This window comes from Dendrobates tinctorius, unplaced genomic scaffold (assembly GCF_039654945.1).
Source record: "Dendrobates tinctorius isolate UK_male_01 unplaced genomic scaffold, ASM3965494v1 ptg000120l, whole genome shotgun sequence".
Classification (NCBI taxonomy): Eukaryota; Metazoa; Chordata; class Amphibia; order Anura; family Dendrobatidae; genus Dendrobates; species Dendrobates tinctorius.
Window position 1 is genome coordinate 19,708,734 of NW_027361788.1, and position 25,740 is coordinate 19,734,473.

Genomic DNA, 25,740 nt, shown 5'->3' on the forward strand with positions numbered 1-25,740 from the left:
TGGGGTCCAATTTCTCCTGTTACCCTTAGGAAAATAAAAAATTAGGGGCAAAAATATCATTTTTGTGGAAAAAAATGATTTTTTTATTTTCACGTCCGAGTGTTATAAACTTCTGTGAAGCACTTGGGGGTTCAAAGTGCTCACCACACATCTAGATAAGTTCCGTGGGGGGTCTAGTGTCCAAAATGGGGTCACTTGTGGGGAGTTTCAATAGTTTAGGTACATCAGGGGCTCTCCAAACGCACATGACACCCGCAGACCATTCCATCAAAGTCTGCATTCCAAAACGTCACTACTTCCCTTCCGAGCCCCGACGTGTGCCCATACAGTAGTTTTCTCCCACATATGGGGTATCAGCATACTCAGGACAAATTGGAAAACAACTTTTAAGGTCCAATTTCTCCTGGTACCCTTGGAAAAATAAAAAAATGGTGACTAAAAGATCATGTTTGTGGAAAAAATACGAATTTTTTATTTTCACGCCCGGGCGTTATAAACTTCTGTGAAGCACTGGGGGGTTCAAAGTGCTCACCACACATCTAGATAAGTTCCTTGGGGGGTCTAGTTTACAAAATGGTGTCATTTGTGGGGGGTTTCCACTGTTTAGGTACATTAGGGGCTCTCCAAACGCACATGACACCCGCAGACCATTCCATCAAAGTCTGCATTCCAAAACGTCACTACTTCCCTTCCGAGCCCCGACGTGTGCCCATACAGTAGTTTTCTCCCACATATGGGGTATCAGCATACTCAGGGCAAATTGGACAACAACTTTTAAGGTCCAATTTCTCCTGGTACCCTTGGGAAAATAAAAAAATGGTGACTAAAAGATCATGTTTGTGGAAAAAATACGAATTTTTTATTTTCACACCCGGGCGTTATAAACTTCTGTGAAGCACTGGGGGGGTCAAAGTGCTCACCACACATCTAGATAAGTTCCTTAGGGGGTCTAGTTTCCAAAATGGTGTCATTTGTGGGGGGTTTCCACTGTTTTGGTACATCAGGAGTTTTCCAAACGCGACATGGTGTCCGATCTCAATTCCAGCCAAAAACGTCAAATGGCGCTGCTTCCCTTCTGAGCTCTGCCATGCGCCCAAATAGTGGTTTACCCCCACATGTGGGGTATCAGCGTACTCAGGACAAATTGCACAATAACTTTTAGGGTCCTGTTACCCTTGGAAAAATAAGAATTGAGGGTGAAAAGATCATTTTTGTGGAAAAAATATGATTTTTTAATTGTATGGCTTTATGTTATAAACTTCTGTGAAGCCCATGGGGGTTCAAAGTTTTCACCACACATCTAGATAAGTTCCTTAGGGGGTCTAGTTTCCAAAATGGTGTCATTTGTGGGGGGTTTCCACTGTTTTGGTACATCAGGGGTTTTCCAAACGCGACATGGTGTCCGATCTCAATTCCAGCCAAAAACGTCAAATGGCGCTGCTTCCCTTCCGAGCTCTGCCATGCGCCCAAATAGTGGTTTACCCCCACATGTGGGGTATCAGCGTACTCAGGACAAATTGCACAATAACTTTTAGGGTCCTGTTACCCTTGGGAAAATAAAAATTGGGGTAAAAAGATCATTTTTGTGGAAAAAATATGATTTTTTAATTGTACCGCTGTACGTTATAAACTTTTGTAAAGCCCTTGTGGGTTCAAAGTTCTCACCACATATCTAGATAAGTTCCTTGGGGGGTCTAGTTTCCAAAATGGGGTCACTTGTAGGGGTTTCCACTGTTTAGGTACATCAGGGACTCTCCAAACGTGACATGGCGTCCAATCTGAATTCCAGCCAATTTTGCATTGAAAAAGTCAAACGGCGCTCCTTCCATTCTGAGCTCTGCCATGCGCCGAAATAGTCGTTCCCCCCCACATATCAGGTATCTGCGTACTCAGGACAAATTGCACAATAACTTTTGCAGTCCAATTTCTCCTGTTACCCTTGGTAAAATAAAAAAAATTGAACCTGAATTATTTTTTTTCTGAAAAAAAGTTAGATATTCATTTTTTTTTAAATATTCAAAAAAATTCCTGTGACGCACCTAAAGGGTTAATAAACTTCTTGAATGTGGTTTTGAGCACCTTAAGGGGTGCAGTTTTTAGAATGGTGTCACTTTTGGGTATTTTCTATCATATAGACCCCTCAAAGTGGCTTCAAATGTGATGTGGTCCTAAAAATAAAATGGTGTTGTAAAAATGAGAAATCGCTGGTCAACTTTTAACCCTTATAACTTCCTAACAAAAAAAAATTTTGGTTCCAAAATTGTGCTGATGTAAAGTAAACATGTGGGAAATGTTAGTTATCAAGTTTTTTGTGTGCCGTATCTCTGTGATTTAAGGGCATAAAAATTCAAAGTTGGAAAATTGCGAAATTTTCAAAATTTTTTGCCAAATTTCCATTTTTCTCACAAATAAACGCAAGTTATTTGAATGAAATTTTACCACTAACATGAAGTACAATATGTCACGAGAAAACAATGTCAGAATCACCGGGATCCATGGAAGCGTTCCAGAGTTATGACCTCATAAAGGTACAGTGGTCAGAATTGTAAAAATTGGCCCGGTCATGAACGTGCAAACCACCCTTGGGGGTGAAGGGGTTAAAAACAGTCAGTGAAATATTTTACCTCACAAAATGAATCCTCTGTGATCCCCTACTGTAATGTCAGTATTGTCTTTTGCTTCCTCCCCTGCCAGGAGATGTGATATGCTCTGTACATGGTCAGACACAGACAATTTTTAAAATGAACTTTCGTTTGTGGGAAAACCCCTTTAATTTGACCGGCTTCCTCTGCCTGTAGACACGTCGCGCATCTGCCTGTGCTTGCGCGGAATTCATGCAGGCGCAGTGCGACAGTGTTCCGCTGGTGGTACAGCACAAGAGGCTGCGTGAGTGTGAGTGTATGAGTGTGTGTGAGTGTAGGAGTGTGAATGTGAGTGTGACTGTGTGAATGTGAGTGTGAGTGTGTGAATGTGTGTGTGTGTGTGTGGTGCGTACGGCGTATAGAGTGAGTGTGTGTGTGTGGTGCGACGTTGTTCCGCTGGTGGTACCGCACAATAGGTTGGTGTGGCACCCCTGAGGCTTCAGTCGCCACAGAGGTACTGCACCTCCTCCTGAGGTGTGGTACCCCACCATCCAGGTAAGGTGGAGACACCTGACCACACTCCAACACTTGCATCCCACACAACACAGTAGTGTAGCAAAGCACCCTTTGGTGGCTCCCTGCTTGGAACACGAAGCGTGCTGGGAGGCGGGTGGAGTTTAGGTTGCATCCAAACAGCGGGAAGAGTTTAGGATTTAGTCAGTCTGACAGAATCAGAGGAGGAGTGAAGATCCCCTGAGTTGAATGGATGAAGGAGGTGCTGCAGCCGACCTCAGTGATCTGGGTCCGCTGGCACAGGAAAGGAACTTTGATAGAAAGCCTGACTCTCCATAAGAAGGAAAGGATTAGTACGGAACGTGAGGAGAAGAAGAGAACTAAGGATTAGGGTTAAAGGAGAACCCTTCCCAAGTTCTAAGCGCAAGTTCGGGGTCCGGTCCCCGAGGTTGTATGGATACTAATGGTCCTGCAGCAGACACCGGAGGAATAGAAGTTGTCACCACTTTATTCCCACACCAGACTTCCCCAAGCATTGATAGTGAGCCGGGACTAGGTAGTAAGGAGTCCCCGAAGCAGGCTACAGCTGTCTGCCGTACAAGTAGAGTTCATAGGAACATCTGACAGGAGGAACTCCAGTGTAACTCAGTACTGTGAGTACTTCACTAAAGGCGCTAAGAGGGAGACGTTCAGAAAAGGCATATATGTTGGCGGAGTGTTGGAAAGGAGTGCTTCATCTTGCCTGGAAGTTGGCTGACCCGAAGGACACGGCACCGAGGCGGGCACCTGTACCTGCAACAGACTGTGAGTAATGCTTTGGAACTACATGCCCTGGTGTCCTCCACTTATTCCTGCGTCAACACACCCAGCACTGCTACATCCTTGTGCCTAGCCCTGCGCCCGACACTACACCATCTACGTGTCACTTCATCTCACTGCCCTGGGACTACAGCCCTGCCTGTGGAGGGCTATAACATCATTGATGCACCCCACCATCTGTCCCAGAGGATCTGTCTTCAGCGTCGGCTTAACATCTTCATTGCCGAACACCACAGGTGGCGTCACGACTCATTCATTCATAAACTTTAATCATCATAAGCACACTGAACATTCCCCCTTTGTTACAATGGGCGCCCAGGGCCACGGGCCGGGTCCCAGCTGCCATGATATCTCCCATTGAAGCTCATCGGGCCAAGTACCGAGTACCCCACAGCCCTGGAAGGGCGACTCAACTTGGCGTCACGAACAGGATGACGAAGCCCGCTGCCACCGGGTTCTGTGTGCCTATGATTTATTGGACTTAAAAATTTCTGACAATGTGCAGAATAACCAAATTAATAGACTGTAAAATGGACTCTAAAAAGGGCCGCCGGCGCAGAGAAGAAGGGCGTGACAATATGGGTGGTCCTAAGAAAAGACCGCGAACTGTCCTGGGCCTCCCCTGCCTGAACTTCTATGCAACTGCAACATGGCCCACCCCCCGAGGGGTTCGTATACTGGCCTGGTATGGAGGAGTGGGAAGAAGACGCCGCCCTCAGAAGGAGGAGCGAGGGCCGGTGGCGGGAAAAGAGTCGAGACAGGAAGAAGGGAGAACGCCATCATGGAGGACGGGCGGAGGCCAGGAGAACGCGATGGAGAAAAAACAGTTGCTCCCAGGCAGCCCCAGCGGGACATACGACCGCTGCGATACCATCTACAGCGCCCACCTCCACCTCCAAACCGGTGCTGCCACTGGATGCGGCCTGTCAGAAGGAGATACATGCGAGTCCCAGAGCAAGTGGTGGAGCAAGGGCTGAGGCCCTACCCGGACCTGGCGCGGCCACGTATGTCCACCCCGGAGGTCTTGGCGGAAGTCAACCCTGCACCAGTACCGACCCAGCTGCCGTCCGTCTACCAGGCAGCCTCAGGGGTTATGGCGGCCATCGTTCACCACCCTGTACCCACGCAGGAACCGGAGCTTCATCGAGGAGCACCAGGTATGGTCACTGCCCCGACCATGATCCTGGTGTTAGGGACGGTGCCTGTGGACAGAAACGGTTTAGCGATTGCTCAGGCATCAAGCGACAGCATCCAAATGGCGCTATACTGGCAGCATCAGATAGTAGTGCCGCTAACTGCAGTAACGCCTGAAATTGAGGAACAACATCCATTGGTACCAGCTGCAATTTCTGCAGAAGTACAGGCAGCAGAGATATCACCAGCAGCCATTGATGTGCTACCTATAGAGGCAGATGCCAACCTCACTCCAGGAGAAAAGGAGTATCTGCAATTTGTGGCCAACAAGCAGGAAGAGGATGTTCACAAGTGCTTCCCTGGAAGCAGCCCAAGTCATCAGCTTCCTGTACCCCAGGAGGGGACCACCAACATTAAAGAGCATACCAAAAACTAACTCTGTTACCCAGGAGGGTATTTGCTCCATTGTGCCTGTTTTTCTATTTTTGCTATCATGATGTTTCTTGTTGATTCCAGTTTTGTTGCCTAGTTTTATTGGCAGCGTTTTTCTTACTGAACTGTGGAGATCATGGACACTGAATGATCCGGAACTGTAATGTATATAGTTGCACCTCTTTAGGTGCCCTCTCTTGGTTTTACATAGCCCTTTTTGGAATAAAGACTACCTCACTTGGAGCATGGCTCCCACCAAAAGGACACTGCAAGAGATCCCGGCTGGGAGCGGTGTCCAGCACTTACAAGAATTATTGAAGTTTTGATGTGAATTATTTTATAATGTGCCTTATGAAAGTATTAATAGTTAGAGAACAGCTTTCATACAGAACCTAGAAAATAGCAATAACTATTAGGAATGTTTTAATAAAGAAATGAAGGATTTGAATAAAGATAAAGATTTGAAAGATGCACGTGACGAACCAGGCATTAGCGGTTGTCACTCAAGGTTAATAATAGGAAAGAAGAAGTGATGAAGGAATGTGTTAATGATAATACTTGAAATAGCACTTTGAATTAGGAACTGTAGTAAGATATAGATAGTTAAAATTGTTTGCAACGTTCAAGAGTCAGTGCCTCCCACATTGGGAAGTTTAGATAAGAACTGTTTATTTACCATTACAAAATTTTGTATGTTCCTGTATTTGTCCATCTTTGCTTCTTTTACAGACCGCGGACGTGCTGTGTTTAACGGGGGGTATGTGGCGCCCCTGAGGGTTCAGTCGCCACAGAGGTACTGCACCTCCTCCTGAGGTGTGGTACCCCACCATCCAGGTAAGGTGGAGATACCTGACCACGCTCCAACACCTGCATCCCACACAACACAGTAGTGTAGCAAAGCACCCTTTGGTGGCTCCCTGCTTGGAACACGAAGCATGCTGGGAGGCGGGTGGAGTTTAGGTTGCATCAAAAGAGCGGGAAGAGTTTAGGATGTAGCCAGTCTGACAGAGTCAGAGGAGGAGTGAAGATCCCCTGAGTGGGATGGATGAAGGAGGTGCTGCAGCCGACCTCAGTGACCTGGGTCCACTGGCACAGGAAAGGAACTTTGATAGAAAGCCTGACTCTCCATAAGAAGGAAAGGATTAGTACGGAACGTGAGGAGAAGAAGAGAACTAAGGAATAGGGTTAGAGGAGAACCCTTCCCAAGTTCTAAGCGCAAGGGCGGGGTCCGGTCCCCGAGGTTGTATGGATATTAATGGTCCTGCAGCAGACACTGGAGGAATAGAAGTTGTCACCACTTTATTCCCACACCAGACTTGGGGGCACAACAGCCTCGATAGTGAGCCGGGACTAGGTAGTAAGGAGTCCCCGAAGCAGGCTACAGCTGTCTGACGTACAAGTAGAGTTCATAGGAACATCTGACAGGAGGAACTCCAGTGTAACTCAGTGCTGTGAGTACTTCACTAATGGCGCTAAGAGGGAGACGTTCAGAAAAGGCATAAATGTTGGCGGAGTGTTGGAAAGGAGTGCTTCATCTTGCCTGGAAGTTGGCTGAGCCCCTGACCCGGAGGACACGGCACCGAGGCGGGCACCTGTACCTGCAACAGACTGTGAGTAAAGCTTTGGAACTACATGCCCTGGTGTCCTCCACTTATTCCTGCGTCAACACACCCAGCACTGCTACATCCTTGTGCCTAGCCCTGCGCCCGACACTACACCATCTACGTGTCACTTCATCTCACTGCCCTGGGACTACAGCCCTGCCTGTGGAGGGCTGTAACATCATTGCTGCACCCCACCATCTGTCCCAGAGGATCTGTCTTCAGCGTCGGCTTAACATCTTCATTGCCGAACATCACAGGTGGCGTCATGACTCATTCATTCATAAACTTTAATCATCATAAGCACACTGAACATTCCCCCTTTGTTACAATGGGCGCCCAGGGCCACGGGCCGGGTCCCAGCTGCCATGATATCTCCCATTGAAGCTCATCGGGCCAAGTACCGAGTACCCCACAGCCCTGGGAGGGTGACCCATTGGTACCAGCAGCAGTTTCCATATTGAGACACCCATCACTTGGGTGTCCCAATATGGCAGCCGGTGAACTTCCTCCGCTTGGAATTCTGGGATACGGTGACATCTGAACAGAACAGGAAATGAAAACATTACAAGGCAATTATATAACTAGATACGCTTGGGTCAGGACATAAGAATTAGACAAAATGTTCCCAGACGGCTTGTCATTAGAATAAATCACTGCATTAAAACCATTATGGATCCGACTCCTACTCGGCATCATCGTGGGTATGAACATTGTGTATTCTGTCCCCAGCTTTGTCCTTTTGCAACAGCCACTAAAACACGGACCTACTGCTTGAAAAATAATAAACCCGACTCTGCGCTCGCTGGAGGGTCCCGTTCACATTAGTTGATCACCAGGGGGTGTTGATGGTCTGACTCCCAGGGATGGCCCATCATGAGGACAGTCCTTTCTTGTTAAAGCTCTGGATATCTCCTTTACTTTTGGTGTGAATACATCTCACAGTGGCTGCACTCTGCTTTCTTAAAATCACTGTAAGGCTATGTGCACACATAGCGGAACTCTCGCAGAAGTTACCGCCAGAATTCCGGAATTCCATTCCGCGGGAAAATCGTACTTTAAATTCCAGCGATTTTCCCATGGAAAAACTAGCGATTTGCAAGCGTAATTAGCTTGTAGAATGCTAGCGTTCTCCAAGCGATCTGTAGCATCGCTTGGAGAACTGAATGACAGGCTGGTCACACTCGTCAAACATAGTGTTTGACGAGTGTGACCAACTTTTTACTATTGAGGCTGCCTATGCAGCATCAGTAGTAAAAAGATCTAATGTTAAAAATAATAAAAAAAAAAATAAAAAAAATGGTGTTATATTCATCTTCCGGCGTCCCGCGCAGCCTTCCCGGGCCTCAGCGACGCTTCTGTTCCCAGTAATGCTTTGCGAGACCTTTGATGACGTCGCGGTCTCGCGATAATGTAGCGGTCTGGCGAGGAATAGGGACCACTACAGTATCGCGAGACTGCGACGTTATCAAAGGTCTCGCAAAGCATTACTGGGAACAGAAGCGTCGCTGAGGCCCGGGAAGGCTGCGTGGGAGGCCGGAAGGTGAATATAACACCATTTTTTTATTTTAATTCTATTTTTTACAGGGATATGGCACCCACAGCCCGGAGGACAGTCTCCTCTCCTCCGGAACGTGGGTACCATCCGCAAATGTTCTTACTTTTCGCATGGTGGGCACAGCCACATGCGGAAAGTAAGCAGAACAATGCATTCCTATGGGTGCGGGATCGCCGCGATTCCGCAAAATAATGGAACATGCTGCGTTTTTTTCCGCGATGCGATTCCGCCGCGGGAAAATCCGCAGCATTAGCACAGCATTGCGGAATCCCATAGGATTGCATGGGATGCTGTTTTTTTGCGCTTTTGCGGCAAAATCGCGCGTTAAAAAACGCCACTAAAAAAGCGACGTGTGAACGCAGCCTAAAAGGTGTAAAGAATGCATTAAATAAATAAATGTATGATATATGATAAAAAAATATATATTTAGTTTTTTTTGCTGTAATTCATATTTGAAATTTTGCATATTGCGTAGTAAATCTTCTCCATTAATAAGTAACATAACAGCTCAATCTGTCTGTCAGGAAATTGGAATAACTCACAAAGAATAAGCTAAAGCTTCCCTGTGAATAATGAATATACTATACAAATATAAAGAAACTGTTTCCCTTTTGAAGTGGATGCATGATATCTCACCTACTCTCAGCAGATCTGTTGCAAACTAAATTCAATAGTTGTGGTTTCAATAAAATCAGTGTTTTATCAGCAGGAGATTATCACTACAGGACTAGACGTCTTGTGTCTTGCTGCTCTGTGTAACCACCACTGATTAGCATCTTTCTGCCTATGCACAGTGTAAACAGAAAGCTGCTAGATCTACAGCAGAGAAAACAGTGATTGTGTCAAAATAAAAGCAAGCAGCCCAGTAAATGAAACATCGCTGGAATCAGGGTCACCTTTTACATCACCCGCAAACCCAAGTCCACCTCTACCCCCTCTGACTACACCCCCAACCTCTCCCCTATCACATAATCCTAACCAGGCGATATATGCTACCGTTTTACCTAAAAAGCAGACTCCTATATGCCCTGCAACCCAGCTGGCTCTGGTCACGCAGCTACCTCTCACCCCCTTCCCAAGAGTTCAGTCCCCTACTAGATTAAAGCCTGTGGTAGAAAGCCCCCCTCAGCCATCTTCCCCTTCACATACAGATGCATTAGACCCACACACAAGTCAGCATTTTGTAATGGTGGAAGTCCATCGACCCAACAGTGAACCTGATGTCAATGAAATCCGAGCTGTTCCACAAACTCGAGGTAAGATATTCGGAAACTTTGGAGTTTTTGTCGTTTTGTACTACAGAGTTGTGGATTCTCGACTGCTGAAAGAGTGGTTACTGGGAGAAAATGAACATATTTCCTCCTGGGAGCCGCTGAGTTGTGCATAGCATGGCTACAGTCACCACTATAATGTGAGGACTAGAGTTGAGCAAACCGGGTCGAAAAAATTCAAAAGTCGCCGACTTTTGGCAAAGTTGGGTTTCATGAAACGAAACCCGACCCTAGGATGAGGTCGGCCACGAGGTCGGCGACTTACGCGCCAAAGTCGCGTTTCAAAAGTTTGTTTTGCGCTCTTTTTCAGCCAATCAGGATCCACGGACACTGTGGGCAACGTGATGACCTAGGCACGGGTCACCACCATCTTTCAGAAGGGCATGCAAGTGATTGGCTTGCTTTGGTGGGCGTCACAGGGGGTATAAAAGGGCGTGCACGCCGACCGCCATCTTACTTCTGCCGATCTTAGTATAGGGAGAGGTTGCTGCTGATTCTGTAGGGAGAGCGTTAGGCAGGGAAGAAGACAAAAAAACTGCTTCTGCTGCTAGCGATTTGGCCTGCACAACACACAAGTCACTGTGTGTGCAGTGCAAGGGGAGGCTATATTGTGGTGTATCAGTGGTGTTGGTTGTTGGGCTGCCTTTTAAGGCTTCCTGACACGCTGGCATTGCTGTTTACCCACTGCTCCGCAAACTGCTTTTTTAAAAGCAATCCAATCTCCCTTATCCTCTAGTCACTTTTGTCACAGCTGTGCCATCGAGCCTGTCACATAGCGCTCAGATATCAGTGGGCCTCACACAATCCACAAGTGTCCAGTGTCCAAAAGTGTGCGCAGAGATTCAAAATCTCCATTATCCTCTCGTCACTTTGGTCACAGGCAGCTGTGCCATCGAGCGTGTCACATAGCGCTCAGATATCAGTGGGCCTCACACAATCCACAAGTGTCCAGTGTCCAAAAGTGTGCGCAGAGATTCAAAATCTCCATTATCCTCTCGTCACTTTGGTCACAGGCAGCTGTGCCATCGAGAGTGTCACATAGCGCTCAGATATCAGTGGGCCTCACACAATCCACAAGTGTCCAGTGTCCAAAAGTGTGCGCAGAGATTCAAAATCTCCATTATCCTCTCGTCACTTTGGTCACAGGCAGCTGTGCCATCGAGCGTGTCACATAGTGCTCAAATATCAGTGGGCCTCACACAATCCACAAGTGTCCAGTGTCCAAAAGTGTGCGCAGAGATCCAAAATCTACATTATCCTCTCGTCACTTTGGTCACAGGCAGCTGTGCCATCGAGCGTGTCACATAGCGCTCAGATATCAGTGGGCCTCACACAATCTACAAGTGTCCAGTGTCCAAAAGTGTGCGCAGAGATTCAAAATCTCCATTATCCTCTCGTCACTTTGGTCACAGGCAGCTGTGCCATCGAGCGTGTCACATAGCGCTCAGATATCAGTGGGCCTCACACAATCCACAAGTGTCCAGTGTCCAAAAGTGTGCGCAGAGATTCAAAATCTCCATTATCCTCTCGTCACTTTGGTCACAGGCAGCTGTGCCATCGAGCGTGTCACATAGCGCTCAGATATCAGTGGGCCTCACACCATCCACAAGTGTCCAGTGTCCAAAAGTGTGCGCAGAGATTCAAAATCTCCATTATCCTCTCGTCACTTTGGTCACAGGCAGCTGTGCCATCGAGCCTGTCACATAGCGCTCAGATATCAGTGGGCCTCACACAATCCAAAAGTGTCCACTGTCCACAAGTGTGTGCAGAAATTCTAAATCTCCCCTGTCCTATAGACACCTTGTACCTTGTTTTACATTACTATATAGTTTGTTAGATTTTGTCTACATTTCTACCAAAAATGAGGAAGGCTGGTGGAAGAGGCCGTGGAATTGGGCGGGGGTTGGCAGCTGGTAATGATGGTGTTGGTGGTGGATCTGATGGTAGTGGCAAGAGCAAAATAGGACCGAATGCAGGAGGTGCTGACCCTGCGTCATCGTCTGGCTACATAAGGCCTCGAACGCTTAGTTTTCTAGGAGTTGGCAAACCGCTTTTAAAGGCAGAGCATCAGGAAAAAGTTTTGTCTTACATTGCTGACTCAGCCTCCAGCTCTATCGCCTCCTCTTCTTCAGTTGTAAAAAGTAAAAGCACTGAGTCGTCATTGGAGGCTCATGTTCATGAACCACACCTTTCCTTGTGTCCTTCACCCCAACCAAGATTGAAGGATGACGCAGACCATACTACTGATTACTCCATGGAGCTGTTTTCACATACCATGCCTGGATTATCAAGTGAAATGGTGAATTACCCAGGCCAAGATGAATCTGACATGGAGTGCACTGATGCACAGCCGCTGATGGATGATTCTGCTGGTACATTCACTCAGAGCACTACATTGTCCTCGCAGTGTACAGAGCCAGATTCTGACCCTGATGAGACTCAGGTGCCCCTTCCCGCACACTATACCACCATACACGGTGACACAGAGAAAGGTGCACATGACATAGAAGAGGAGGTGATGGATGACCCAGTTGTTGACCCAGATTGGCATCCATTGGGGGAAGAGGGTGCTGCTTCCAATAGCTCAGATGAGGAGCATCCACAGCAGACATCGACATCGCAACAGCTGTTATCTGGCAGGCCCGGAGCACTCCAAAGACAGGTTCCAAACATCAAAAGAGTTGCTGGACAGCTTGTCCAGAGGGTCAAAAGATCACAGCGTGCTAGGCCGCAAAATGTCTGCCAAAGTAGGAAGAGTGCAGTGTGGCACTTTTTTGAACAAAATCCTCATGATCAGGCCAAGGTTATCTGTAAGAAGTGCGCAAAGACCTTTAGCCGAGGGAAAAATCTGAAAAATTTGAATACCAGTTGCATGCTTAGACATTTAACCAGCATGCACTTGCAAGCGTGGACACAACACCAAACCTCAAGTGCCACATGTGCAACTGATCACAACGAAGGTAGTCAGCAACGCTACATTGTTTCCCCCACTGTAAGCCCACCGGTTAGCACAGCAGCAAATGTTGAGGTGTCGTTGCAAGACCACAGCAGTCAGGGAATCCCACTGTTATATCAACGAAAGACTGATTCTAGGCCATCAGAAAGAACACCAACTCCATCACCATCATCAACCCTCTCTCAGTGCGCCCTGTCCACCGCTACTTCCACCATATGCAGCTCTCAAGTCCAGCTCACCCTCCCAGACACTATGAGTAGGTCAAGAAAGTACTCAGTCTCTCATCCGCGTACACTGGGTTTGAACGCCCACATTGCCAAACTAATCTCGTTTGAGATGATGCACTTTCGGTTGGTGGAAAGCACAGCTTTCCGCGAACTCATGGCCTATGCAGTACCACGCTATGACCTACCCAGTCGCCACTTCTTCTTCTCGCAAAGCCATCCCAGCCCTCCACCATCATGTGAAAGACCGCATTGTCCATGCACTCAAGCAGTCAGTGAGCGGAAAGGTGCACCTCACAACTGATGCATGGTCCAGTCGGCATGGCCAGGGCCGTTACGTGTCCATCACTGCGCACTGGGTTAATGTGGTGGATGCAGGGTCCACAGGGGACAGCGGTGGTGGGACAGTGCTGCCTAGCCCACGGTATAGGAAACAGTTGGCTGTAGGCGTTCGACCCTCCTCCTCCTCCAGAAGCGAAAGCTCGTCCACAGAGCGCAGTCGTACGAGCACTCCATCTGCAGCTGCCACTGTTGCACACGATGTGTCCCCCTATCGAGCAGCTAGTGGAAAGCGTCAGCAGGCTGTGTTGCAGATGATGTGTTTGGGCGACAGACACACCGCCGAGGTGCTGGCCGAGTACTTGAAGCGACAAACTGAGTCATGGCTGGGCAGTGTACATCTTGAGGCAGGCAAGGTAGTTAGTGATAACGGCCGTAATTTTGTGGCAGCCATAGCCTTTTCAAAACTCAGCCACATACCTTGCTTGGCTCACACCTTGAACCTGGTGGTGCAGTGCTTCCTCAAAAATTATCCGGAGTTAACAGCCCTGCTCCGGAAGGTGCGAAGACTGTGCGCGCACATCCGCCGGTCGCCTGTACACTCCGTTCGTATGCAGAAGCTGCAGCGATTGCTCCACTTTCCCAACCACCGCCTCATTATCGACATTGCAACAAGGTGGAACTCCACCCTGCACATGGTGGAGCGGCTGTGCGAGCAGAGGCAGGCCATAATGCATTTGTGGGAGGATACACGGCCAGGCACTTTGAGAGCAGACATGGAGTTGACAGGCGTGCAGTGGTCGAAGCTGAAAGACCTTTGTAAAGTCCTTCAGTGTTTTGAGGAATGCACACGGCTGGTAAGCGCAGACGACGCCATCCTAAGCATGAGCATCCCACTTATGCGTCTGCTCATACAAACTTTGACGCACCTTAAGGAGCAGGCGTCTGCAGCCAATGAGGAGGAGGGAATCCTTGATGACATTCAGCCATTGTCTGCTCAGGGACCTCTCCTGGACGAGGTGGAGGAAGAAGAGGAGGAGGAGGATGATGGGGATGATTACTTAGGGGAGGAGGATGCATCTCGTGGGGCAAGTGAAAATGTTGGCGTGGCAAGGTCTGGTACAGGGTTTGTGCATGACTGGAGGGATGTGGATTTGCCAGAAAGTGCTCCTCCACCCAGCACTCGCAGTGCATCATTGACACCGGGAACATTGGCCCATATGTCAGATTATGCCTTGCGGATCCTAAAAAGGGACCCCCGCATTGCCAAAATGATGAACGATGATGACTACTGGTTGGCCAGCATCCTGGATCCACGCTATAAAGGCAAATTACAAAACATCATGCCACAGGAGAACCTTGACCTAATATTGGCTAATAAACAAGCAACTCTGGTAAATCGGTTGCTTGAGGCATTCCCAGCACACAGCAGCGGTGATGGTTCTCACACGAGCCGTACGGGCCGGGGGCAGCTTGGCAGAGGTGTTCGTGGTGCACACAGCAGAAGTGGCGTTGGAGACAGGGGTTTCATGACAATGTTGTGGACTGATTTTTCAAATACCGCTCACACAACTGGTAATACTGCATCGATGGAAAGTGACAGGAGACAGCAGTTGTCAACTATGGTTACAAACTACTTTTCCTCCCATATCGATGTTCTCCCACACAGGTCATTCCCCTTTGACTATTGGGCCGCTAAACTGGACACCTGGCCTGAATTGGCCCAATATGCCTTACAGGAGCTCGCTTGCCCAGCTGCAAGTGTGCTATCGGAAAGAGTCTTCAGTGCAGCTGGATCAATCCTGACAGAAAAAAGGACCCGTCTGTCAACCCAAAATGTGGATGATCTAACCTTCATTAAAATGAACCACGCATGGGTTTCCAAGGATTTTGTCCCACCTTCCCCTGATGACACATAGGGTGACAGAAAAATGGCTTGCTTTGGTCCACCTCTTCCTGGTACTTCACCTATTTCGCCTTTTGCATCAGCTGAATGTCCAACATCAACATATGCCACTTTCTAAAACTCCCTAACTGTGCTGCCTCCCCCCCATGGCCGGGGTCACCACCTACCGCACGACACCGTGCGAGTGCCGTTGCCCTGGACAGGTGGGTAGGCCGACTCTTGGGCGCGGGCACTGGCACAGGGTCCCTCATAGTGCAATCAAGTGTCTCTGACGGTGGTGGTGCACACCCGCCGTCAGACACACCGCTGTACTATGAGGGGCCCAGTGCCAGTACCGACGCCCACGAGTGGGCCCCCCTTGCTTGGGCAGGACCCCAGCATTTGCAATCTTTACCTCTCCCTGCTCCTCCGCTGTGTAATCTGGGCCGTCAAATCCATACTGTGCCTGACAGCGTCTGAGCCTGCCTCCTGAGACATATATTTTGAATGTGTACGCTATCCATACATGTTATCCGGGGATACGGTACCCTTTCTAACCTTTGTGCAATCAAGTGCAATCCATACTGGGCCTAACACCGTCTGAGCCTGCCTCCTGAGACATATATTTTGAATGTGTACGCTATCCATACATGTTATCCGGGGATACGGTACCCTTTCTAACCTTTGTGCAATCACGTGCAATCCATACTGGGCCTAACACCGTCTGAGCCTGCCTCCTGAGACATATATTTTGAATGTGTACGCTATCCATACATGTTATCCGGGGATACGGTACCCTTTCTAACCTTTGTGCAATCACGTGCAATCCATACTGGGCCTGACACCGTCTGAGCCTGCCTCCTGAGACATATATTTTGAATGTGTACGCTATCCATACATGTTATCCAGGGATACGGTACCCTTTCTAACCTTTGTGCAATCACGTGCAATCCATACTGGGCCTAACACCGTCTGAGCCTGCCTCCTGAGACATATATTTTGAATGTGTACACTATCCATACATGTAATCCGGGGATACGGTACCCTTTCTAACCTTTGTGCAATCACGTGCAATCCATACTGGGCCTAACACCGTCTGAGCCTGCCTCCTGAGACATATATTTTGAATGTGTACACTATCCATACATGTTATCTGGGGATACGGTACCCTTTCTAACCTTTGTGCAATCACGTGCAATCCATACTGGGCGTGAGAACGGCTGGCGAGCTGTTAAGCAAGCTACAGCACCTGTCCAGACAAGTACAGGGATTCCCTAGCGAGGAGACTTATTTGATTGTTTTCAATGTTGGGACAGCAATTTTTGGGGAGCACTATACTCTGGAGAATGATAGATGGGGCCCACCATACACTGGAACATTCCAAAGGTGGACATCAGACACTGGAGCAGCATTTACAGGGCCCATTATACACTAGAGCATTAGAAATGGGGCCCATTATGTTTGGAGCATTATTTGGGCCCATAAGACAGTGGAGCTTCATCCATGGGGACCAACATATACTGTAGCATTATGTGGAGCTCATCATATACTGTTTCAAACATTATATGGGACCAATGATTCTGTATGGAGAAATAGATGGGCCTCGTCATGAGATGTAAAAAGTGAGGTATTTTTCATTGTACTATACCGCTATTTATCTGCCGTATCGGAGCATGATGAGTTGTGGTATGTGTTAAAGGGGCGCTCTTTCGCCCAGGGCACATGAAAACCTGCAGCCAGCCCTCCCCCCCCCCACAACTTTAGGCAAATAACCCCCATTTTTCAGTGCGTAACTTGTATCATGAAGTTAATTAAGGTTGACAAGCTTAAGTAAGAAGAATTGATGCTTTTGGCATTCAAATGGGCACTGTAGGTGTGTTTCCTGTCCTCCTCTCACTGCCGACTTTTATTCCCCATTGACTTACATTGGGTTTCGTGTTTCGGGACGACCCCGACTTTTCCCTATAATCGGACGATCTTGCTCGACCCGACTTTTGGAAAAGTCGGGTTTCACGAAACGATACGCGACCCTAAAAAACCAAAAGTCGCTCAACTCTAGTGAGGACGCCTCTGCATTGTGATTGCTCCGAAGATGCACTGCATAGCCGCCTTAGTAAAAGTGCTGGGCCATGCTTATAGCTGTCACTCACCGGCCCTATGACTGAAAGCTAGCTTAATGCTAATGTTAATAAAATGATTTTTTTAAAGGGTTATTCCCGTCTTCATAGATGGATATTGTCAGATAAAGCTTGTAGGAACAAGCGCTTTTGCAATTTACTGCTTACTAAAATTTGCAGCCATTCTTAACACTTATCTTTTAGTTAAAGCTGGTTGCCTTGGAGACCGACCGCTACTGCTGCACTACAATGAAGATGGCCAGGACTGCACTTCGGCAATCCTGGGTAGCTTCAAAACAGTGCTTACAAGATCAATAGAAAAGAGCTTGTAAGCTATGCGCATGCTCTGCTGGCTATCAGCAGCGGTCGGTCTCCAAGGCAAGGAGCAGTAAACAAATGAAAAGTGTTTAATATCTCAAGTGTGGTTGAAAATTGTAAAAAGCAGTAAATTGCAAAATTGCTTGGTTTTACAAGCCGTATCCGACAATACCGATTGTTCATCAGGGGGCTCTTTGTTCATCATTTTCGATGATTTGTTGTGTTTTATCTTTTCTCAGCTCACCCTCGGTGTGTTGAATTTTCTGAACACATTTTTTTTTTTTAGGGGGGGGGGCAATAAAATAAAGGAAATGATGCAACTGCAACTTTTTGCAAATGTTCCCCTAGAGTAATATGAGATCCATTATCTATGCTGCTGTCTCTCTATCTAGTATCAAACCATACAGAACTACGTGTATCTGAGTCTAACTTTGTTCCACTTTTTATTGCATATCTATATACTTTAGTTAACGTTCATTTACACAAAATCTGAATCTATTAACCTCCTCAGACCCAGGAGTCGTATAATAGAGTTCACGTTGTACAGTGTACACGAGGTCTAAGGATTTTAAACTGGTTGTAAATGTCTTATCATCATATTGGTGTGACTGGTACATAAAAAATCTACCGCCTCATCAATAAAGGAAAAGAGGGAAAATATTGCCCCCTTGTGGTTGCACTGAATATTTCCATGAAGATCACTATCTGCTGATCTAGAAAAATGACTATGAGGCCGGGGTCACACTGGCGAGGAATACGGGAGAGTGAGAGGCGCTAAAAGCACGCATTACACACGGACAAATGATTCTCTATGGGGTCTCTCGCACCAGGCGTATATTTCTCATCCGTATTCTACGCTCCGTGCCACTCGCAGCATGCTGCGATTGTCAGCGTACCATGGCGTAGTACACCAATGCAAGTCTATGGGTGCGCAAAAAATACGGATTACACACGGACCACACATGTGACCTGTGAGAAATACGCACCCGGTGTCTTTTAGCAAAGCCGGCAATTCAGTGCACTATACAGTAAAATCACACTGACAGGTTTAATAAAGAAAGAAAGAATAGATATGGACACATAGAATACATATATATATATATATAAATATAAGAGAATTGGGATCCAGCAAAAAGATGAAAGTTCACCAGAATCATAAAATCTTCTTCTTTATCCATTAAATCATATAAAAAAAAACGTGAAGAAGGCTGAAACATGTAGTCCCTTGCTGGAATGTTACCAATTGTTTGGAGTTCCTCATTTTTTTTTATATGATTTAATGGATAAATAAAGAAGAAGATTTTATAATTCTGGTGAACTTTCATCTTTTTGCTGGATCCCAATTCTCTTATATTTCTATTTGTTGGGGCATACTCCCTGCCTGGATCCGTGCAGAATATAAGGTGAACACCGACTATTGCATTAAGAGGAACTCCTTTATGGTGAGCTGGCTATATGTTTTTTACATTGTTTGAATATATATATATATATATATACCGTATATATATATATGCATTCTATGTGTCTGTATCTATTCTTTCATTTCTTTATTAAACCTGTCATAGGGCTCCATTATATGTCCATTTTGCAAGCCTGCGAGAAAATCTCAGCATACGGATGGCATACGGATTACATACGGATGCTTACATGCGCAAAATACGCGACCACACCTTGATTACGGATGACATACGGAGCACTATTTAGGGGTCATTCATCTGTATTACGCCTGTAAAATACGGAACGTATTTTGCGCAGGTTAGTGTGACTCCAGCCTCAGTCTATGCCTGATGAAGAGACCTGAGTAGTCTGGAAAGCTTGCAATGTGTTACCATCTTTTCAGTTAGCCATTAAAAGGTATCAACCACTGAGGACTCTGAATTCTGAATATTTTACTTGTCTGTTGTGAGTTTAGCGGCTGCAGCTGCTGAAATTGCAATTTAATCCGAAGACTTACTGTAATGTGCAGCTTAAATGGGTTTTTTTTTTAAGTATGGAGGCAAAGGTTATACATGTGCAACTAATATTTATTCCAGGGCGCGGTGCTTAATCACAACAGCACTGAAAAGAGATGCTCTATTTACTAATAAATGTTACTTGCATCTAAACATAAATAAATACATCTATACACGGAGCTGTCTATTGTATACAGGCTGTTTCTATAACCTGTGCATCATGTTCATCTAGTTTTCTTTAACGGGATGCCTTTTGTGTGATTTTTTTTTCTTTTTCTTCAGCCGTCTTGCCTACATCGCCCCCGGCCTCGCTTTCCCAGCTTTCAGACAGCGGGCAAGCACTCAGCGAAGACAGTGGCGTGGACGCAGGCGAGGTCGGCGGGGGCAGCAAAGACAGCAGCCCTCAGCCTCAAAAATTCAAAGGCGCAGAGAACATGACAAAACCAGTAAGACGAAAAACAGAAATGATATTTATTACCAAATTCATTTTTATCCATCCTTTTCTTGTTGGTGCGTCAAAGATTTATTACTGATCAGATGAGTTCTCCAATAATGGGACGTTCGTGATTGACAAATTATATTTGGCTACGACTGAATCGATTCTCAGCTTGGATCATTTGGCTCTAATATCTGCAAAGTCCTAAATGTAAAATTAACAGTCGAATATTGTGCCCTCCATATGCATGCATGCGCTGTTCATGTGAGTGAGAATGCTTGGGTTAAGTTGACTTTTAAAATCACAAGCTGTATACATTTCTCAATAGATCTATTAGACCTGATGAGGTTGGTGTAGTTTCTTTGAAAGCCCTTGTCAAAATGGCTCTATAATAAACATTCTCAGCTAAAGACTAGATCATATGACCGTTTCCTCTCCATTCAAGAAAAGCAGTCCGATTATACTAACCACAATCAGAGTACGATCCAATTTTCTCGGAGGTGGAGAGGTAAAAAAAAAGTTTAACCTCCTTCTCCACTATGTTAGTCTGTGAAAATCGGATCACAGTCGGATGACATCTGAATGCAGTCTAATTTTTTCCACGGCCCATAGACATGAGTGGGTGATTGCTATCTGATGCTCGGAGGCAAATTGTGCATATTGCGATTTGTTTCCTCAAACATGTGCACAACCACATAGAATAACGTGGGTACAAGTGATATCCGTCAAAACCACGAATAGCACTCATCCAATTTATATGGCCCAAAGAGTGAGAGAGATCCTGAGTCCATATTTATTCATTCTCTGCCCGCGGCTTGTACTGAGCAGTGTGAGATCTCAGCAGGAGGAGGCACTTAGGAACAGCCAGTCAGGTTCTGCAGACCGGGAGGGAAATTAAACTTTCTAAAAAGGATTAAAACAACTGTTACAATATGGATTTTTATAGTACCACAGCATTATCCTGTATAATATTTATTCAATAAATATTTATATTGGATCTGTCACCAGTTCTTACAATACAAACTACATATACTATTCAAAATAATCTCATACTTGATGTGACTGATGTACTTACTTTTACAATATGTCAGAATGGCAGTCAAATTCTGATGCATCCTATAAAGGGGGGCTTTATAAAAAAAAGATTATAAGGGTAGTATGACTGATTTTCAAAGTAAGTACACCAGCCTCAGCAGGTTTATGATTTAATTAATAAAGTATGCAATTTGTACTGTGAATTCTGGTGATAGATTTGCTCATAGTGGCAAGACTAATCTACAATAAGAGCAGACCCAGGCCCGGATTGCTAATCTGCCCAGCCGGGCAGAATCCCGGTGGGCTGGTGGCTCTATAATACAAAGAGGGCTGCCGGCCCTTTAAAAAAGGGGTGGGGAACCTCCGGCCCGCAGGCAGGTCCCCCGAATACTCAGTGCTCCACTGGCAGCCGTATCCTGCAAGCTGCCGGCCGTTTCACCCCCAAGTTAAGGGCAGAACGCTGCCTGCACATGAATGATGATGTCATCGCGGTGGGCGGGGTTAGCGCCCAATGCTTCGATCATACGCACTTTGGCATCATTCACACGTGGGTCTTCAAATATCTCTCTTTAGGGGAGTTAGGGGCACGACAAAGTAAAGCAAAATTCACTGCTTGGGGTGAGGAATGTTATAGTTTGTGGGCTGGTGGGGTTTGTGTGGCAGGGCTGCTTATGGGGGTACTGTGGCTTGTACTTTTATTGGTGCTAGTATGGGGCACAGTGGCTGGTACTGTTATGAGGTCACTGTAGCTGATAATATAGGGGTGCTGGCAATATAAGAGTAATGTTCTTGCACATTTTTGGTACTATTATGAGGCAACAGTGGCTGCCAGGTATGCAAGGGAATAAAGGCGGCAAAAAAAGATTCCTAGCTCACCAATAACTATAACTAGAGCACATAGGAGCCCAGAAACACTACTGTCCAAGTGCAATTAGGATTATGGTGAAGGAATAGTGGTCCAGCTCATGAGAAGTATGGCAATCCAGTGATTTATCCAAACATCCTTAACAGTGGCGCAGAAAACAAGACATATTGCCAACTCCACCAACGTGTGCTTAATGCGCTGTTGCACATAGAATAAGAACGAGCTGGTGCGCCATGAGTAAGGATGCGCTGGCACGGTGCGCAAGTGGAAAGACACAGGTATGTCACAGTCTGCAGCACAGCAGCCCGTCTCTGCCCTTCCACAGCCTGCAGCACAGCAGCCCCTATCTTTGTCCCTCTACAGTCTGCAGCACAGCAGCTCCTGTCTCTGTCCCTCCACAGTCTGCAGCACAGCAGCACCTGTCTCTGTCCCTCCACAGTCTGTAGCACAGCAGCCCGTCTCTGTCCCTCCACAGTCTGCAGCACAGCAGCTCCTGTCTCTGCCCCGCCACAGTCTGCATAACAGCAGCTCCTGTCTCTGCCTCTCCACAATCTGCAGCACAGCAGCCCCTGTCTCTGCCTCTCTACAGTCTGCAGCACAGCAGCTCCTGTCTCTCCCCCTCCACAGCCTACAGCACAGCATCCCCTGTCATCCATCACTCTCTCTAAGAAGCAGGCTCCCTGATCAGAGTGGATCCGCTGCGGGCATCCATAGATCTGAATAAAGTTTTTGCAGATGCATGGGCCGCTGATTCTGCCGTTTGATCTCAAGTGGGTGTTACCACAGCGAACTTTGAGAAATGGTCAATCATTACCAGACAGTGGTCACATCCCTGGTGCACCGGTCCGATGGTCAAGTAGTCAACGGTCAATAGTTCCAGGGGTGCTGATGTCACAATAGTCTGTGTCGGAGCTCTTTGTTCTGGAGATTTGGCCAATTCACACGTCTGGCAGAGTTTACAAGCTTCCTCAGCTGCTGCTCTCAAACGAGGATGGTAGACAAAATGTTGTAGCAATTGGAAAGTTTTCTCGCACCAAAATGGGCTCCTCTCTCATGAGCTTCCGCGGCGATTTTGGACAGCACCATCTCGGGGATCACCACCTGCCAAGAGGCTCCTAATTCTTTCTGTAGCTGGACTTTACGGTACAATAGACCATTTCCCATTTGGAGTCGCTCCCACTGTCGAAGTATTTTCAGTGCTTCGGGGGTCAGAGTGTCTCTTTGGTCCTGCCTGGGCAATTGTTTCACCATCACCCATTGTCGGAACAGCGCAAGTTCACCGTCCTCCTGCTGTAGGCGGACCCACTCATCCCGGGACCTTCCCAACACTCCCTCGCGCAAGGAGGTCCGAATTTGGGCCAGCGTAGCTGCCACCGTCCCAGCAGTCTTTCGGAATCGGGGAACTTCCTCATCCTCTAGCATCCCATCAGGAATCTGTTCAGGTGTTCCATTCCTCACCCTGAACAAGGTGTCAGCATGGGTGTTTTCAACCCCTCTCCTGTATGCAATCTTATACCAGGACTTCGCCATCCGGGCTACCCAGCGTTGTTCGATGGCCCCTAACTTAGCGTTCTCCAGATGCGGCAACGGATTATTACCGGTGCGTACCAACACTTCCGACCCGGCCAGATATTCTGCGAACCTCTCCATCATAGCCCACACTAACGCCAGCAATTCCAGCTTGAAGGAACTGTAGTTGTCCGGATTGCGTTTGGAATCGTGAAGGGACCGACTAGCTTAGGCGATCACCCTCTCTTTTCCGTCCTGCATCTGTGACAACACAGCCCCCAACCCGGGTAAGCTTCCGGCAGTGTGGAGAATGAACGGCACAGAAAAGTCTGCTTATGCCAGCACCAGTGCCTCGGTCAGCGCCGTTTTCAGGTCCCGGAAGGCTTTTTCTTGTTCCTCTTCCCAGCGGATGGGCCGGCCATTTGCATTTGGGGGTACCCTTTTCAAGAGCTCTAGCAGGGGCTACGCCATACAGGCAAAGTTCTTCACAAACCTCCAGTAGTACCCCGTCAGTCCTAGGAACGCTCGAACGTCCTTCATGGTCTCAGGGGTGGGCCAGTCCTGGATCACCTTAATCTTTTCCCGGGACGGCTCCACTCCATCCACTGAGACGACATGACCCAGATACTCAATTTGAGTCCAGAAAAAGTGGCACTTCTTGGGTTTCACCTTCAGTCCGTACTTTTGCAGGCGACTCAACACTTGCTCTAGCCTCCGTAGATGATCTTCAAATGAGGGAGCATACACTATGATGTCATCCAAGTATATGAGCGTGGCGTCGAAGTTCAGGTCCCCCAAGCACCTTTCCAGCAAACATTGGAACGTACCCAGAGCGTTGACAAGGCCGAAGGGCATCCTGTTGAATTCGAAGAGTCCCATGGGTAAGATAAAAGCTGTCTTCGCCCGGTCCTTCTCCGACATGGGCACCTGCCAGTATCCACTAGCGAGATCCAACGTCGAGAAGAAGTTGACTTTTCCTAAAGCGGACAAGGACTCTTCGATCCGAGGTAGAGGGTATGAGTCCCGGATGGTGCAGGCATTAAGCTTGCGGTAGTCTAAGCAGAACCTCAATGTCCCATCCTTCTTTCGTACCAGCACGATGGGGGCTGCCCACGGACTTTGACTCTCCTTGATGACGCCTGCCTGTAGCATCTGATTGAGCATCTCTCGTACTTCCTGATATAACTGAGGAGGAATCTGCCGGTAACGCTCTCTGTTGGGTGCTGTCCTGTTGGTATTTCGTGGGTGATACCCGTAGTACAGCCAAAGTCAATCCTCATGACACGCAAACAGACCTGTACCGCCCCAACACTGTCTCCACTTGTTGAACTTGAGCAGGAGTGAGTTCGGACAAATCAGCATGCATCTGTTCTAACATGCTACACCCCTCGTGCATGTACTGGGGCACTGACGTTGGAGACGTGGTGACTGTCACTGACCAAGAGTCTTCCCGTTTAAATGACAACTGTACGGCCTGAGGCAGAACGATTTCCTCGGGCATCCCCACTATCCGTGCTACTTCGCTCCTGGGTGGTAATACTACTTCCTGATCGTTCAGGTTAATGCAGCGTACTAGCATGGTCCCGTCTTGCACAGCCGCCAAAGTTCGGGTCACTAGCAGTCCGGCCGGCAGCGGTTCAGTCAAGGAGGGTTCTAGCTGTACTGCCAACCCCTCCAGTCGGACATGGGCTCGAAAAGGCAGGGGCCAGTACAGTCTGTCCCGTTGGTAGGGTGAGTTTTTCAGAGTTCAGCACTGCCACCTTTCCTAATGCTTCTCCATGGCTGTATGACTCCTGGGCTTGAGTGGCACGAAGCAGTCGTTGAAATACTTGGCGCTGGGGGTATGGGTGCTCCACTGTTTCAGGGATAAGAGTGCAGGTTCATCCAGAAGCACTTTCCCGAACTCCTTCAGGACGTTTATCCCCAAAGTGAAGGTATGACTGGGGCCGGCTTCGCCCTGGGTCAACACTACACCCTTCCGTCCAAGGTCCTTGCCGCACAGAGAGACTTGCATCCACACTACCCCTGTGACCGGGATGGGCAGGTGATTTGCCACCGTCAACTTCACTACCGGGCCCCACTCGCGCTGTAGCATCTCTGAAAAATGTCGATGAAAGTAGGCTTCCGGCATCGTGGTCACCTGAGACCCCATATCCACCAGACAGCACACTGCTCGCCCATCAAATTCAGCCCAGACTAGTGGGCACATGGACAATAGATTTGTGGGACTTTCACTACTCCTTCCTTTCTGGCT

At 47.5% G+C, this 25,740-nt stretch overlaps 1 protein-coding gene across 1 annotated transcript in view; it reads left to right on the plus strand.

The window, feature by feature from the left end:
* The first annotated feature begins 9,695 nt into the window (after positions 1-9,695).
* The window catches only part of LOC141101635 (whirlin-like), a 54,257-nt gene continuing 38,212 nt past the window's right edge, over positions 9,696-25,740 (plus strand). Inside the window, exons 1-2 of the mRNA XM_073590839.1 lie at positions 9,696-9,895; positions 19,924-20,087. Of these exons, the coding sequence (XP_073446940.1) occupies positions 9,826-9,895; positions 19,924-20,087 (234 nt within the window). The 5' untranslated portion in view covers positions 9,696-9,825. The remainder of the gene's footprint in view (positions 9,896-19,923; positions 20,088-25,740) is intronic.